Raw genomic sequence first — 18,160 nt, 5'->3', positions numbered from 1 at the left:
CACATTATTCAGATTAAAAACAAAACTAAAAAACCCAATTACTCAGTCACACTAGCCACATTTCAAAGGCTCAGCAGTGACAGGGCTAGCACATTAGTCAATGCATTATGAAATATTTCCATCACAGGAAGTTGTATTGGAGAGTGCAATAGTTTAAGAGTGGTGGATGGATAATGTCGGCTTTAACATGTTTTCTTATAACCTCAGAGAACAAAGACTCTCTCTCCCTCAACCCTAGCTTTTCTCACCTTTTAACCCTACCTAGACACTGCCCCATCAGCGCTTGCTGTACTTTGGCCATAGATTTCAAGGGAGATAACAGGCTCACCCCTTCACCAGATGCTCTCATTTTAAATAAAGCATAGTCACCATGCTTTTTCTTATTGTAAGCACTTGTCTTAAACCACTTAACATATGATACGAACATTCTTTACTAACTTATTAGGCATCACTCAAGACACCCTCTCTTGAAAGTTCTAATTGCTCCCTTCTACCTTCTTAACCTTGGAAAGGGCACTTTTTGCCTCTTGGTGCCGGGGTTCCCCTTACTGCTAGCAAACTGAAAGTTATTGTCAAGAGTCCCAACTGCAGAGATTTAATTGGTCTGGAGTGCACACCTGGATGTCAAGAATTTTAAAGCTCCCTTGGTAATTCTAATGTACAACTGACGTTGAGATCTACCTGATAACTCATTTAATTTAACATACTAAATTATTTTTGGTAACAACTTTAGGTTTATAAAAAGCTTAAGAGTCATTTTGCACAACCAAATTTTTGTTAAATCTTCAGAACATTTTTATTTCCCTCAACTTTTCCTTTGTGTGACACACAAAAATCCTGGGCTTCTACTCCTATTAAGCTGCTACTATTTTTTTTTTTTTTTGGGCATTCACCTCATTACACTATCCCTTCTACCTGTAGTTCTGACTTAAGGTCAGGGAGAAGTCCACCCCAACTCAAACGGTTTTTAACTCCAACTCTCCACACAGGCCCTGTTTTTCGTAATAGGACTATTTAAAAAAAAATTAATTTGAAAGTTACTAATGCAACCACATGTTCTTTTGAGGCCTTCCTGATTAGGATTAATCTGATTAACTGAAATTCAAACATGTAATTTTCCAACACCTCTAATTTATTCTCCTCTCTAAACATTTGGAATTCTGTCATCCCAGTCAGGTGTACCTCTAAATCTAGCTTTTTCCGTAACATTTAGCTGGCCCAATTTTTACTTTATCCCAAGGTCTTTCTAAAAACACTAGAAATTCTCTGAGAGCCCCTTATTCATCAAATAATACAATATAAATGGTACCTGTTCTCTATGAGATAAACAGCATTGATAAAGCAAACGAGTCACTACAGTTACTTACCAGCCCATTCTATACATATCACATGTAGCTCATTTACTGGTCACTCCCATTTCTGTCAGATCTGTGTTTACTATATTTGACTGGCTTCAAGGTATCACTGTACTTTTTCCTTATCCATCTAAAACTCAACTGAAATCCATTTCCGTGGTCAGTGTGATCTGAACTAGGGTATAGAAACTCAAACCCCATTTTGACAGTGGTACAGGCGAATTTTCCTCAAACTAAATAAAAAGATCAACTTCTATGGCTAAATCCTTTATTCTCCAAGGCCACAATCAATGACGCTGTTTACTCACTTTCCTAAAAATAAGTACCTAGCTATTTCTCTATTTCCCAACTACTTCCACAACACATCCCACTGTATCATCCAGTTTACCTAAAACCACCAATGTTTGTGAAGTATAGTGTCTCAGCTTTACTTTGCATATCATACCTGCAAGATTTCCTTCCCCTAGCTACTTACACGTTTGTATCAACATACTGCTGCTAAGTTATTCACTAGATTCCTTTACTGGTATTTTATAGTTACTGTATGGCTTTAATGATGCTTATTTTTAATCTACCCTTTCTTCCATTATATTCTCAATACTCATTTGACTCCTTTCCAATTTATCATAATTCTATTGTTCTTGTTTGCATTTTCCCATTCTCTTACACCTAGTTTTCTTAAGAGACTTTAAAACATGTACGACTAGTACTACTAATCCTCACAGGTTTCAGATGTTGGGGTAACATCTGAAATCTATTGGGAACCCTCTTTTCAAGTGTTCCAAATTTGTCGCCCATTCCAATCCAACAGCTTTAAGTTAGCTCCTTTCACTAGTGAAATAGCAAAAGTAGAAAAGTACCTTTGCCAGTGAATGCCACAGAAGTCTCCCCATTAAAAATTATGTAGCATCAGAAATGTTCCAAAGGGATTTAAGTCATCCACCTTCTTCATCCAATCCTGGCTGGACAGTGCAGTCTTTAAAAGCTTCCAGGTTGTTTTCTTTTATTTCCTGGGCATATCGGATAAACCATTATTCTGAAATTTTTAATACCCAACAAAGTCATCACCGTATTTTACTATGGTAAGTCTTATTTCTATTAAATAGCTTATAGCTTAAGGCCTGCTCTTTTGAGATTGTCAAGTTACTCAGAATTTCCTCTAAAAAATTAGCTGTCTCTCAAACTGTCAAGCTTTTCAACCTCACCTGCTCTGCCAACCCACTGCTAAACCACAGAGCCCATGCCTCCTCTGCCTCTATTTCTATTGAACCTATTCCAATCTCTTTTCCTGGGGCCCAGAGTTAAATGATGTTAACAATGACTATAAGCCTTTATTAGACCAATGGTCTTTAAGACAACGATCTCTTTTTTTAAAAAAAACTTGGTAGTATCTGCATTTCATCAGCTTGCAAGATATAGAACTATATGCTATTTCAGTCACGTTTCCTTTTCTCTAAGCTTTGGCCTAGGATTCTGAATTTCCAAGTATTAAGAGTATAATCTATGATTACAGAAATCTTACAGTACTGTTTACTTCCACAAGGAAATTTAAACTCCTAATAGCCTGAGACATGCAGTGTGAAATTACTCTTCCCCATTAAGACAAACTAGAAATGTCGGCATTTTATCAATAACCTTGCATGTGTGTATACATTTTTGAAGAGCACATGACTGTACCTTTAAGCTTTCCACAGTTTCCTTCAATACTTGGTTTCATATGAAATTAAAAGTGTAGACCCTTTCATGCATGGCTTAACTGGTCCAGCATCTTTTAGTTGCTGATAGCTAACATTATTATCTTAAATAGGTTTTACTGACATCTTGGAACCTTAACCCTTTCTTCTAAGCATCCAGTTTATTTTGGGGATTATGTGCTTAAAGTGAGTTTCTATAACATGAAATCATGTTACATCAGAAAACAAAGCGGGGAGTAGAAGTATTTTTGACCAAATTAATCCACAAAAGCTACTTTTGTACTATGGATATGGGGTCCAAGGGGTTTGGAGATTAGCCTCTTCCTTCTGTTCTGCTTTGTCACATGTTATATAAAATGATTTTTTGAGATCTTAATAAATAGGAATGGACTTCTGCCCACAGTAGGTTGGATAGAAATGCCTTCGTTGCATGCTATGAAACAGCAACTTTCTGGGGAATCCAAGGTTTGTGTAAATGGTAATAGTCCAAACTAGCCATGTTCTTATCCTGCTCTGCTGGAAACAAGTATAAAAACATACACCAGACCTTTCAGGATTAGTTAGGCAAGCGTAACATATCTATCCATCCATAGAAGTCTAGGTGCTAATTAGTATCATGACCAAAACAAAAAACAAACAAACAAAAAAAACCAAAACAAAAACCACTGAAATTAATCACACAGGAGAAAGGAACAAAAATTATTTATATGGATTAAACTAATTGAAAGTAAATGTTCTCAGTCACCTGGGAAGGTATAAACTATAGCAGAGCACAGAAGAGCGAGCTTTTCTATTCTTAGGAACTTGGAGGCACAGACTCAGAATCCAAAAGTAACTGCGACTCTAAATAGCAATTAAAAGGATATAATGAAAGGAACAGAGGTTCATTCTCCAGTTGTTTCAAATTTTCCTAAAATCCTGACATGTCTGAACCTCTTCTATTTAAGGACAAAAAGATTTAGCACACAACAAAAATCTCAAAAAGGGTGCCAAATGGACCACAAAACATTAATGAAGTAACTTAATATTGTTCCCAAACCTTTTCATTAGGATAGAAAAGCCATTCTGCACAAGAATCTCCACTCAACATCAAAGCAATACCCACCCCAATGACACATCATTTGAGTAGTGTATGTTCGTATGAGCGAAGACTATGACTCAAAGAAAAATATTTTTAGCACATTCTAGCGTTTTTGTGGAGGCCGCTGTGAAACAAAGAATTTGAAGTAAACAATTATAAAATACAAAAATAAAAAACCAGGTTTTTTTTTTCTCCAAACTCCTGGTTTAATAAGGACTTGTTTATTTTGAGAAAAAAGGGTCCCAAACATCAGGCTGTTCACAAAAATAACCCACAGTATCAACTTTAGAAAACAAATCTTAATACTATTACACTAATTATTTTTCTAGAAGATGCATATGACATGCCAACTCTCATTCACAAAAATACATTGTTACATTTGTGTTAAACAGCCCCACATAGCACTCTTATGTGGGGTATAACACACATACCTCTAACTCAAAGCTGCTCTCAGGTGCTACTCAACTAATGCGATTGCCTTTGCAGTTAGGGAAGCAACTACTGAGCTCATGTATGAATGGAAAGAACTGTACTCCCTGCATACCAAGAGATTATTTTGGAGACAGTTGATAAAAACCACACATCCTTTTTATTGTTAAGTCATAAAGAGGTATCAAAATTAAAAGCAAAAATTACAGGGTAAGACTTAACATAACTACTAGGAGCATCAAAGGAAGTGAAAATGGGACTAGGCGCAGGGCAATATGAATTAATGAACATGGGAAGGACAAGGATGGGGAGAACAGTGAGCATGTGCTGAAGAAGATACTAGGGGAGAGGATCTGGTGAAAATTTTGATCTTAGACAAGCGCCTAGGTAAAGAAATAATGGGACAAGATTTCTAAACCCCACTATGTGCTTAAGAGTCATCCTCGCCATTGGCGCTGTCTCTGTCATCCTCTCCTTCCTCAGCCTCTTTTTCATCATCCTTGATCAACTCCAGCTGTGAGAAACAGACACAAATAGGATGGAGTTAGAGGCACTCCATGTGTCCCTGCTCCCCCCTCCACCACCTCTTTCTTTCCTTTCCCGTGGTTTTCACCTGGTCATCCCCCCGATCTTCATTATCATCATCATCCAGTAGGTCCCCCTCCTCAGCAGAGTCATCTGCACCCCCCTCAGACTCCATCTTCACATTAGTCTCATCTTTCTTCAGGGAGCTGCTGCTCTGCTCCTCTTCTGACTTATCATTCTTCATCTCTACTGGGGATGAGAAGGACAAGTCTGTCTAGGGGCAAGTAATGTCCACAGGATGTAGACAATCCCCATTAATGATCACAGAACTGCAGCACAAATCTAAATCCTCCCACACAAATGCCCTTCCCAATTCAAATTCCCCAAGTTTCATATATTCAATTGCTTTATATCCCACTATTCCAACATGTACCTTCAACTATCTTCGGTAACTAACCCAAGTTTACACCCAACAAGCTGCAAGGCCATTTACCTCCTTGTTTGGTCTGTTCTTTCTCAATTTTTTCCAGGCTTTCCAGTAGAGAATCCACTTTTTGTTTTATCTGGGTCAACTCCTTCTTAATGGTCTGAAGGTCATCACCTTTCACTTTAATACAAACAGAACTCTGTATTAGGATCAACTCTACCGGAAGTTACCAGATGCTGAACACATTTCCAACTAAACCACAAGGTAATAGCCAGAGGGGATTCTAAGGGAGAAATGGAGCCAGGATCATACTGTCCCAGTCATGGGGATCACTTAGTTGGTAGCTAAAAACTGAATCTAATGTGCCTACTCCCTTAGCAACAGTGTTCTTACTTCTGTAGGCCTACTGAATATCTCAATTATATCTGAAAGCACTTTCTGTACTGCTTGACTTGACTTACACACTTTGTAAATTTTTAAGCACTTACTAGCTCCCTAAAGTTGAATACTTTAACTGGACCCTTAATCACTACTATCTTCTCTTCCATTATTTTGATTACACAAAGCCATTAGTATAAAACCTAAACATTACTAACTGCATTAATTTCCCTATTTCAACAACACACAAGTAGCAGAATCACAAAACTGCAATAATAATACATACACTTTCCAGACTTGGAAGAAGATCCTCGCTGTCCACTCTTAGAATTGAAGCCACTTTTGCCTCTTCGTGAGGTGTTTCCTGATACACGCTGGCGTTTTGAAGGAACTACAGCCCGAGCAATAGGAGGAGGAGGAGGAACACGTGCTGGGTAACTATACATCCTATTGAATAAAATGAAAACAGACGTCCTTCACAACTAAAATTAAGTCAGCAAGTTCCATCAGTGACCTTATAAATAATAAATTAAAATTCACTGTCTACCAATTTGTGCCTTTTTGCTAAATTTTATTCCAATGTCCAGTAAAAGCCTTCCTTCTCTCCTGTTTTCAATACAGCCGCTACTTCAAGAAAATACTACATACACACATGCATATCCAATGATAGCTGGCCTTAAGGGATGGACATCAAAGTTTCTCTGTACTCTGGCAGTATTAGTAAGTATTATTTTGTACAATGAATAGACTACATATAAAATTTTTAATTTTACTCTATATACTCTACAATAATTCATAAATAAATAAAACTTAGAAAACATTTCCAAATAAAATACTCAGAAAAGTGGATTCCAATTAATGGAACCTGCAAACAGTGGTTATTTATGGTGAAGTAAATTTGAGGAGTATAGAAATAAATAAATATAAATTATTATATAGAAATAAATTATGGTGAGTACAGAAATAAATTCTTACTATTAGTAGTCATACTGAATTGAACCATATAAAACGGACAGTTGGTACTAAGAGCCATTCGCACCTGTTGGTGGTGTATAAAAGCCGTAATCCATTCTAACAACATTTAAGCAGAAGATGCACTCTTGTTCCAATTCCAGCAGGATGAGGAATACGGTCTGTTTTGTTTGCTATTCACTAGTGCCTAAATCCACTGCCTAGCACACATTCAGCTCTTAAAAGTTATCACTGGTTGTTTAACTGCTGCTTCCTCTGGAGGAGTATCCCAGTGACTGCTAAAGACATACCTCAAAGTGATGGCTTGGTATTGACTTTCTTATTTGTAAAGAGAAAATTCAAAATGTTACAAAAAATCTTCTTACATGGCTAACAGTTCTAGAAAACCTCTACATTCCGTTACAATAGACTGGCAGCACAAGAAGGTAAGATCTACCACTGGGGAAAAAAAACCCTTCAATTTTGTTCTGTACCTTTTTAATTACGAATTTAATTCCAAGGCCCTTAATTCCAAGGTATTAGTCTACAAAAATTACCTAAAAACTGCTGCTCTGCCTAAAGTGATGTATTACAAAGCCTTAAAAATTTGTAAATCATATATATAACTAGTGTCCAAGATATCTCATCAGTGACTAATCTCTGAATTTAAGTCTCCAATCCTCCAGGTAGTGATAATTATCTTTCTCAACCCAACTTAATCTAAAACGTTTCCATCCTACTTTAATATAGCAATAGCTTATTTTTTCCCAGAAGTAGCTATGACAGGAACATGTTCCTAAACTAAGAAGGAACACGTGGTACACTGCCAAACAAATGAGTGTACTAGTTAGTAATTTTCACTTAAGCAGTTTTTAGTCAAGACCGCCCAATATTTATTTTCTGGGATCCAGCCCCTCATCCAGCTCTCTGCTCAGCAGGGACCCTGCTTCCCTTCCTCTCTGCCTACCTGTGATCTCTGTCAAATAAATAAATAAAACCTTAAAAAAAAATTTTTTGTTTGCCAAAGAGAGCGAGCGCACTAGCCAAGAGGGAGAAGCAGGATCCCTGATGAGCAAGGAGAGTGATGTGGAACTCAATCCCAATGATCTCAACTGAAGGCAGATGCTTAACCAACTAAGCCACCCAGGTGTCCGATAGCAGACAGATTTTAAGTGAGTTGTTAATTTGTAGGTTTGGAATGGTTTATGCGAATTAACACACAAAAAAAATACTTAGAGTAATGTTTTATTATCACTACTACTTTCCATACATAAAGCTTTTCTTCTTCTGGCCCATTAATTTCCCACAGTGTAATAATTGAAAAACTGTAACAAACTATTAAATAATTCAGAAACTGCTCTTCTTTGTGCTAGATGATGTTATTTTAAAAGCAATTTCTGGAGGTAAATGAAGATGTTATCCAAATCATGGGCATGAAACATCTCATGACCTAATCCCATTGGTTTCAAAGATATAACCTACCCCTTCCCAACCAATCCATTCACTGGCACTGGCACCAGTCTCTAAACTAATGATCCTACCATTCCCAGATTCCCTGTACTTGTGGGCACTGGAACTTCCTTCTGAACCATACAATTTCACCTGATGCAGCTAGACTGGCACAATGAAAACAAGGCAAGAAATGCAGTTTGTGGGGCGCCTGGGTGGCTCAGTGGGTTAAAGCCTCTGCCTTTGGCTCAGGTCATGATCCCAGGGTACTGGGATCAAGACCTGAGTCAGGCTCTCTGCTTGGTGGGAAGCCTAAGCAGGCTTCCCCCTCTCTCTGCCTGACTCACTGCCTACTTGTGATCTCTGTCAAGTGAATAAATAAAATGTTTGGGAAAGAAAAAAGAAAGAAATGCAGTTTGTTTTGAATCCATGTAATGGCCCCATGAATACAAATGGAAGACAAATATTCTAGTTTTCAGGAAAAAAAAAAAAAAAAAAAAAAAAAACACAAACCAAGTGGTAGTACTAAAGGGCATTCAGTGCCAGGAACTTAGCTGCTGCTCAAGCAAAAATGGACTTTTGAAAAACTCACAAAGATTCCTCTAATGAAGTTTAAGTAAACCTTCCTTGTAAAATGTCAAAGTGCATGATTGGGAAAACATAAAAACCATGCCTACTCATCATGGTCATGCCACTCAAGGTCAAAGGGATAGGAAATACTAAAGCTTCAAGAATTAGCTACTTGCTGGCGCACCTGGGTGGCTCAGTGGGTTAAAGCCTCTGCCCTTGGCTCAGGTCATGATCCCAGGGTCCTGGGATCGAGCCCCACATCGGGCTCTCTGCTCAGCAGGGAGCCTGCTTCTCCTCTCTCTCTGCCTACTTGTGATGTCTGTCTGTCAAATAAATAAAAAAAATATTAAAAAAAAAAAAAGAATTAGCTACTTGCTTATCAAGGTAAGTAGCATGTGCGGACTCCTAATGATAAAGCTCAAATCATTAAAAAGTCTTCATCAAAGTTTCATTGTTAACAAAGGAACAAACACTAAATCCTGAGAATTATGACTGCACTCTAAATGAGAAATCTGGACATTAAGTGTTGGTATAAAATCTAGCCTGAATAAAAAAGGTCATTAAAATACCATTTTAAAGAAATTAAAAAACTGTGGAGGCACGTTAGCCAACTAATTATCTGAACAGGTTAAGACAAAGAAACTGTCTTAATCTTGAAGAAAAACTTAAGCACTTCAAGTTATTAGAAACAGAAGTTTAGAGACGCCTGGCTGGCAGCAGAGAACACAACTCTTGATCTTGAGGTTGTTAAGTTCGAGCCTTATGTTGGGAGTAGAAGTTACTTAAAAATAAAATCAAAGTTTACAAAGGCCAAGTTTCTTAGATGATTAGATAGAACAGCGATCTTTGGGTCTCAAAAACCCTGATTCAGACTTAAATTTCATCACTACCAAAGTCGAAACAACTAGAATGTATAGTGAAAATCTGTATTCTCCTGAATATATTTACTATACCATACCTGCTTCCTGTCTTAAAAATTTAGAAGGATTAGGGGTGCCTGGGTGGCTCAGTTGGTTAACCCTCTGCCTTTGGCTCAGGTCATGATCTCAGGGTCCTGGGATAGAGCAACACATTGGGCTCTCTGCTCGGCAGGGAGCCTGCCTCCCTTCCCCTCCCCTCTCTCTGCCTGCCTCTCTTGCCTACTTGTGATCTCTGTCAAATAAATAAAATCTTTAAACAAAATTTTTAGAAGGATTAAAAATAATTTTAGGTATATTAATTACCAAATAGGAAACAGTAGTTCTGGAAACCAACTGTCAGATATTCTAGGCCCACGAAAATCTTAAGAAAAAAATGGCTCAGTAAGTTAAACATCTCATTTTCAGCACAGAACTCCATCTCAGGGTCATGACACTCTCTACGCTCAGCAGGGAGTCTGCTTTTCTCTCTCCCTCTGCTCCTCCCCCCACACCTGTGTACTCTTAAATAAAATCATAAAAGAATAAAAAGCTACAACATGATATAATTTATAGGGAAGAGCAATCTAGTAAGAATACTCCCTCCTCTCTGTATAATACTGATTTATCAAATTCAGTTTAAATATGCAATCCCATTATAATTTCATTCAAGTGTCAGGAAGTATTTTCTTCTGCTTCGTTTTTTTTTTAATCTACAAAGAAATTTCAAGATGATGTTTCTCCCTGCTTATGACTGACTTTCCTAGATGGACTGATTTTACAGGCTACCACCGCGTTGTTTGGCTTTAGAATGTGTGAAGATCTCTGAACCTGCTGAAATTACATGGATTTATCTATTCACGATCAAGTTAAAAATCACTGATGCAGGAAAAAGATCAATTTGAGTCATTTCTCAGAAACGTGATTAACAAGACACAACTGATTTTATGTACACTCTAAGCCACACGCAAGGCTCAAATTCACCACCCTACGAGTCACATACTCAGTATACTGACTGAACCATCTAGGCATCCTAAAATGTGCTTTAATTTAAAGAAGTACAGAGAAAAATATGTACAAATCCATGAGATTCAAAAAGAATGATTTTAGGAAAGTGAGATTAACAGAATCTATCCGTAAAGTGTATTCTGTGGGATACATCTAGAGAAAACCATGCGATACAATAACAAAAATTACGTACAGAGTTTAAGAGCCAATGAAAGCATCCTAGTTCCAATAATTACTAGTTAAATAAACTCCCAGTTGATGAGCTACTCACCTCAAACTCAAGCCACCAGTGCACTAACAATTCACTTAAAGAACTGAACTAAAGCCCTGAGTGAAGGAAGCCCTTCTGGTACTCTTAACTGTTTTAAGTTTGGTTCTATCTATCTATCTATTTATTTGACAGAGATCACAAGTAGGCAGAGAAGCAGGCAGAGAGAGAAGAGGAAGCAGGCTCCCTGATGAGCAGAGAGCCTGATGCGGGGCTCGATCCCAGGATCCTGGGATCATGACCTGAGCAAAGGCAGAGGCTTTAACCCACTGAGCCACCTTAAGGTGGCTCCCCTTAAGTTTGGTTCTTGACAGTGTGCTCACTCTGTGACAATCCAACTTCAACTACAGGTATCCCCCACCATACCATCCAGGGTAAACCTTCAGAGCACTCCTTACATAACTATTCAATAATCAAGGCCTTTAGTAACCGGTCTTTGAACATTAAAAAATATGGTTTCTGGATAGCTCTTTCCATTTCTTTATAAAAGCTTTTATGAAACCATATTTGAATGATTAAATAACTATTTTCCATTATCTTGTAAAACGACCAGAACCTTTTTCACTAGACTATACACAGTACAACCCTTCAAATTTTTAAAATCATGTCATTTGTTTTTAACCTACTGAGCCACCCAGGTGCCCAATGTCATTTGCTTTTTAATGTAAAAGTAACACAATGAAATTACCTTACATGCATGATTAAAGATGGTATAAAGTTCATTTTAACATGCAAATACTTAACTAAAAGTTACAGAATTTTTAAGTTCATCCTAATGATTTAAGTCTCTGTTTATTTATATAATAAAGGGTTTTTTGTTTTTAAATGTCTGTGTAATGTTTGATTCAGGTTTGCATCAAAATGTAAATAAATAGGAGGGGCGCTTGGGTGGCTCAGTGGGTTAAGGCTCTGCTTTGGCTCAGATGATCTTAGGGTCCTGAGATGGAGCCCCGCATCCGGCTCTCTGCCTGCCTCTCTGCCTACTTGTGATCTGTCAAATAAATAAAATATTTTAAAAAATTGTAAATATGAAACTCTGCCATGTAAAAAACAGATGCCCAAAAGACCCGTTTTCACACTGCCAAAATACCTGTTGTGCTTCAAAATAATCAACTAGCTTTGTTTTTATGATTTGTGTTTTATTTCTAAAGAGACAATTAAACCTTATTTGCAGGTTTTTCCACAAGCAAAATGCTGCCTTGGTGAGTCTTCTTGGTAGAAGCTGAACTGACTAGAAATGTGAACTTAGAATGGCTTTGTCAATGCAATATATGGAGACAGTGCCAATTACCAATATAAATTTGCACAGTTGTACTTTATGTTCCTTAACTTTCTTGCATTGCCTTTATCCAATGGTCCATTAAGAATATAAATGATCTGGATGCCTGGGAGGCTCAGTCGTTGAAGTGTCTGCCTTCGGCTCAGGTCATGATCTCAGGATCCTGGGATCAAGTCCCACATCAGGCTCTCTGCTCAGCAGGGAGCCTGCCCCCCCACCCCAAACTGCCTGCCTCTCTGCCTACTTGGAATCTCTCTGTCAAATAAAGAAAGAATATAAATGATCTATGTATGACTGAAAAACAGCAAGCCCTGCTCACCTTAATGATAAAGGGACTAAAAGACAAGTCAGTATGCTGCAAAAGATCATTCAATGTATAGTGGCACTGATGCTATTAAATTTTAAAGAAAAAACAATTTGAATAAATGGTTCTACAATCTTTAATGAAGAATCATGGGTTTAGTATTCAGTATTTAGTATATTGAAAACTCAGTAACATTTGTAATTTCAGTATGTACAAATGAAAACTGTCTCACTGATTTATTTGCAACTGGGGGGGGGGGAATAAACCACACCCCCTCATTTTAAGATGCACCCAATTATATGTATTCAAAAAAATAAAAGCTACAATTTAACAAGAGTCCAAGAGTCTTAAGAAAATACACTAATTTGTTTTGATAGACTCATCTGGCAAGCTATGTTAACACAAAATCAGGTGTTTCCAGGAAAGAGAACTTGAAAATTCACCTGAAAATTTTCTAAACAAAAATAATTGGAGCAATAATATGGGGAAATGCTTTGAATCAATCTATTCAGGAACAGTACTAGATTCAAGACTATGTACAGAAAAAATAATCATCTTTGCTTCTGCTTTTATCAAGCCTTACATTAAGGTGACAATCTTTAACATAATTTCCCAAGAATTATAACCTTATTCATTTGTTATAATGTCAACAAAACAGTTACTTGCCTTGGTGAATCACTTTGGGTCTTTTCCAAAAGTAGTGTCTTAAAAACTGTCATTGTGGTGCAATTTTTTTTTATAAAGTCAAAATTAAGATTATTTATTGAGAATATTGTTTACGGACCACATGTTAAGAGCATGTAAGCCCATCCCAGGCCAGAAGAGTACCCTTCTTTAGCTTCCGAAGAAATTTCTTTTAAGTAGTTGTTTGAGAACACAGATTTGTGGTTGCCAGGGGCTACAGGAAGTTGATAGAAAAGTGCTTCATGGTAAATTTTTGGGAGTATGGGAAGGCTCTCTACCTTGATTACACTGGTTGATACTGTACACCTTCTTTATACTATGTTAAAACTGTAGAGAGTAAATTCTGCTGTTACGTAAAAAGGTATCCTACTTTTTTAATCTTTCCATTCTTGAAATCATCTTGTAGTGTTTCTGTCCCAACCAGCATCATCAAAAGCTAGCCCTGTCAAAGTCACCAATGAACCCCATACATTTTCTTAAAAAAGATTTTATTTAGGGGTGCCTGTGTGGCTCAGTGAGTTAAAGCCTCTGCCTTTGTCTCAGGTCAAGATCCCAGGGTTCTGGGATTGAGCCCTGCATGGGGCTCTCTGCTCAGTGAAGAGCCTGCTTCCCCTACCCCCGCCTGCCTCTCCGCCTGCTTGTGATCTCTGTCAAATAAATATTTTTAAAAGAAAGATTTTATTTATTCATTTGAGAGAGGGACGGACAGAGAGCACAAGCAGGGGAGCAGGACATGGGGCTCAATCCCAGGACCTGGCACTGAAGGCAGATGCTTAACCATCTAAGCCACCCAGGCAACCCCCCTGCCCACCCTGCCCCTTGCAATACATTTCAAAATTTTGGATAACCCATCAATATTCCTTGTCAACTTTGTTCCTAAACTGCAGGCTGAGTTCTCCAACTTCCTGACTGAAGAGAACACTCTAGTCACTTCAATTCTCATACTAAACACTACTCAAAATTCATGTGACCCAGGCTTAACTTTGCCAATTTCTAGATCTGCAGTGTCAAACTGAGTAATCATTAGCCACATATGGCTATTCAAATTGAAATCTCAGTTCCTGGGATGCCTGGGTGGCTCAGTGGTTAAGTGGCTGCCTTAGGCTCAGGTCATGACCACAGCGTCCTGAGATCCAGTCCCACATCTGGCTCCTTGCTCCACAGGGAGCCTACTTCTCCCTCTGCCTGCCTGTACTCTCTCTATCTCTCTGACAAATAAATAAAATCTTCAAAAAAATAAAATAAAATCTCAGTTCCTCACTCACATTAGCCACATTTTTAAAATAAAGATTTTATTTATTTATTTGACAGAGAAAGAGAGAGAGATCACAAGTGGGAGGGGGGGCTCCCTGCTGAGCAGAGAGCAGATGAAGCTGGCCTCTATTAAGAGGACCCTGAGATCATGACCTGAGCCAAAGGCAGAAGCTTAACCCAGTGAGCCACCCAGGCACCCACGTTAGCCACATTTTAATCAGAACAGCCATATGTGACTAATGTCTACCATACATTAACCATGTGAATACATAATATTTCTATCACCACAGAAAGCTCTACTGGACAAATGTTCTATTTTGTTATTTCCAGATACCTACTGCCTATATGTAATTTCCAAAAACAACTTGGAATTTTGTAATTCTCCAATCTATAATAAAACCATAATCTTTATAAACTAGTAAATGGTCCTTAGTATAAAGCGACAGTTAACATTATCTCCCATGACCACAAGGCAGAATTATAAGAAACTGAAAACAGAAATAAACCTCAAAAATGTCAGTATCAGATATTATATCCAAAGACTTGTATTTATAACATACAAAGACTTACATTCAACAAGAAAGCCCAATACAAAAATGAGCAAAGGATCTGAATACATTTCTCCAAAAATAAACAAGTATCTAATAAACACACAAATACACAAAGTGATTTTTTAAATTTTTTTAGTAATCTCTACATCCAATGCAGAACTTGAACTCACAACTGAGATCAAGACTTCCATGTTTTTTCGATTGAGTTAGCCAAGTGCTGCTCAAAATCACTAGTTTTTAAGAAAATGCCAATCAAAACCACAAGGAGTTAACACTGTTCACTCTCAAACTAGTATAGCTAAATAATAAGAACAAATAGTAACACAACAAATGTTAGCAAAGATGTGGGGAAGTAGAATCCTCATACATGGCTGATGGGAATATAAAATAGTAAAACTGCTCTGAAAGACAGTAGTATGGCAGTACCTCAGGTTAAACATGGAAATATCCTTAAGGCCCAACAATTCTACTCATAGTAGTATACCCAAGAGGAATGAAAACATAGGTCTATGCAAAAATGTGTATACAAATGTCTATATAGTAACATCATTCAAAATGTGAAAACACCTTCAATGATGATGGATAAACGATCTGATGAATGGATAAACCAAATTTATCCATGGTATCATCCATACAATGGAATATAATCCAGCAATTATACTGCTGGGTGGTTCAGTCAGTTAAGCCTCTGCCTCCAGCTGAGGTCATGATCCTGTATTTCTGGGATCTGCACTGGACTCCCTGCCCACTCCCTGCTTATGCGCTTTCTCAAATAAAATCTTAAAAAAAAGGGGGGGGGATGAAGTATAAACAAATGGTACAACATGGATGAACCATTAAGTATTAAATGAAAGGGCGCCTGAATGGCTCAGTCAATTAAGCATCTGGCTTGAGTCCCGTATCAGGCTCCCTGCTCCGCCTGCTTCTCCCTGTCTCTCTCATGAATAAAGAAAAACCAAAAAAATTTTTAAAAAGTATTAAGTGGAAGAAATCAGTCATAAAAGACAAATACTGTGTGAATCCACTGATATGAAATGTCCAAAACAGGCAAACCTGTAAATAGAATGTGGTTAGTAGTTGCTAGGTCTGGAGATAGAAGAATAGAGAATGACTGTTAACAAGTAAAGTGTGTACCTGGGGGAATGTTCTAAAATTAGAACACGGTGGTCACAACCACACAACTCTAAATGTACTAAGTGAACTATATACTTTAAAATGAATTTTAGGGGCACCTGGGTGGCCCAGCTGGTTAGGGGTCTGCTTTCTGCTTGAGTTGTGATCTCAGGGTTCTGGGATTAAGCTTGGGTCAGTGGGGAGTCTGCTTCTCCTTCTCCCCTCCTCACCCGCTACTGGCTTGTGCTCTCTAATAAATAAAATTCTTAAACACAGACACACACACACACCCAGAATTTTATAGGGGTGCCTGGCTGGCTCAGTCATTTAAACATCTTTGGCTCAACCCCACATTTGGCTCCATGCTCAGCAGGGAGTCTGCTTCTCCCTCTTCCCCTCCCCATGCCATGCTCTCTCAAATAAAATCTTTTAAAAATACATATATATAAAATACAGATCTCTCTCACTGAAATTAATTTTTTAAAATTTACTTGAGAGACAGAGTGAGAGACCATGAGACGGAAACTTAGAGGGGAGAAGCAGAATCCCTGCAGAGCTGGGAGCCCAATGTGGGACTCAATCCTGGGACACGGGGATCACAACTTGAGGCGAAGGCAGTGGCCCAACCAACTGAGCCGCCCAGGTGCCCCCAATAAATTAGTAAACAACAACAACAAAACAAACAAAAAAACCACTTTAAGGGGAATGACAAAATTTACCTGAATTTAGAGTATCTTTTTTTTTTTTTTAAGATTTTATTTATTTGACAGAGAGAGATCACAAGTAGGCAGAGAGGCAGGCAGAGAGAGAGGAAAGGAAGCAGGCTCCCTGCTGAGCAGAGAGCCCGATGTGGGACTCGATCCCAGGACCCTGAGATCATGACCTGAGCCGAAGGCAGTGGCTTAACACACTGAGCCACCCAGGCGCCCCTGAATTTAGAGTATCTTGAAATAGGACTTAAAAAAGCAGAGGCTATCTTTGCATTAGGTTATAACCAGAACAGCATTTAATTCAGAATCACAGCAGATTCTCAAGAGTCTTTTTACATCATCATTTGCTTATCAGGTGTTTATCCTGTCTCAGCTTTCATACTATAGCCTACTGTCAAACCTAGTAATTAAGACTCAATGTCCCCTGTACTCCCAAGTCCTTGACAGAGAATGATTATTACTTGGCTGTGAATAACTGAGGGTCAAATGCTTCCCCAAGAAAGAAGTATCTCTACTTCCTTAAGAAGAGTACAGGGACACGGACACACACACACTAAACACCCCAAAATGAATGTTAAGTGAAATAAAAAATTTTAAGTCCATAACAACCAGGTTTATATTCAAAGTATATTTGTACTAAACCATGCCCTCAATTAAATCCTCCGAGCAATGATTCAATGCAAAAAAAAAAAAAAAAAAAAGAGGGGCTCAGAGCAAATGTAAAATTGCACCTTATGCTTAAAATGACACCTATGAAGCAAGTAGCTAAGAACCCTGCAGATCTGAATCACATGCCTTTCCAAGCAGATGGGTCTCACCCAATTCTTCAAAACCTAAATAGTTCCAAGTGTTTTTCCTTTAGGTCCACTGCTATTCAGGAATATCAGAAAAATGCAAAGAGGAGGAGGACAAGATGATAGTCCCACTAAGTCCAGTAACATGAAGGGGGGAAGAGCTTCAATCTATATTCACTGTTTATGTAATTAATCCAAAACCTAAAACTTCGTGTGTGCCTAGAACAAAATAAGTGCTTAAATATTAATTTAGTACAATGGCTAGCCTCTTTGTCTTATCTTGCATTTCAATGGAGAGCTAGCTCTCTACCACTGTACTTCACCTCAACTACTTTTCTCTGCGGTCTACCAGCATACCTTCCTAGAAAAGAGATCTAAGAGAAGCATCAACATTTTCCCCCAAACTTCAAACAACTCAAACCCTCTAAACCTCCCTTTCA

At 38.1% G+C, this 18,160-nt stretch overlaps 1 protein-coding gene across 10 annotated transcripts in view; it reads right to left on the bottom strand.

Annotated features, from left to right (window-relative positions):
• Positions 1 to 4,700: 4,700 nt before the first annotated feature.
• The window catches only part of HNRNPC (heterogeneous nuclear ribonucleoprotein C), a 54,938-nt gene continuing 41,478 nt past the window's right edge, over positions 4,701 to 18,160 (bottom strand). For 8 of the 10 annotated variants that reach the window (XM_045067468.1, XM_045067467.1, XM_013059457.2 and 5 more), the window contains 4 exons: positions 6,176 to 6,336; positions 5,578 to 5,691; positions 5,173 to 5,333; positions 4,701 to 5,073 (listed from right to left, as the gene is read on the bottom strand). In XM_045067468.1, coding sequence (XP_044923403.1) covers positions 4,990 to 5,073; positions 5,173 to 5,333; positions 5,578 to 5,691; positions 6,176 to 6,336 — 520 coding nt within the window. In that variant the 3' untranslated portion in view covers positions 4,701 to 4,989. The remainder of the gene's footprint in view (positions 5,074 to 5,172; positions 5,334 to 5,577; positions 5,692 to 6,175; positions 6,337 to 18,160) is intronic. The other 2 variants (XM_013059456.2, XM_004758569.3) reach the window with 1 other exon arrangement.

Source organism: Mustela putorius, unplaced genomic scaffold (assembly GCF_011764305.1).
Source record: "Mustela putorius furo isolate JIRA1106 unplaced genomic scaffold, ASM1176430v1.1 tig00003896_pilon_pilon_pilon, whole genome shotgun sequence".
In the NCBI taxonomy this organism is placed as follows: domain Eukaryota; kingdom Metazoa; phylum Chordata; class Mammalia; order Carnivora; family Mustelidae; genus Mustela; species Mustela putorius.
This window is presented reverse-complemented; position numbering and strand designations above follow the sequence as displayed.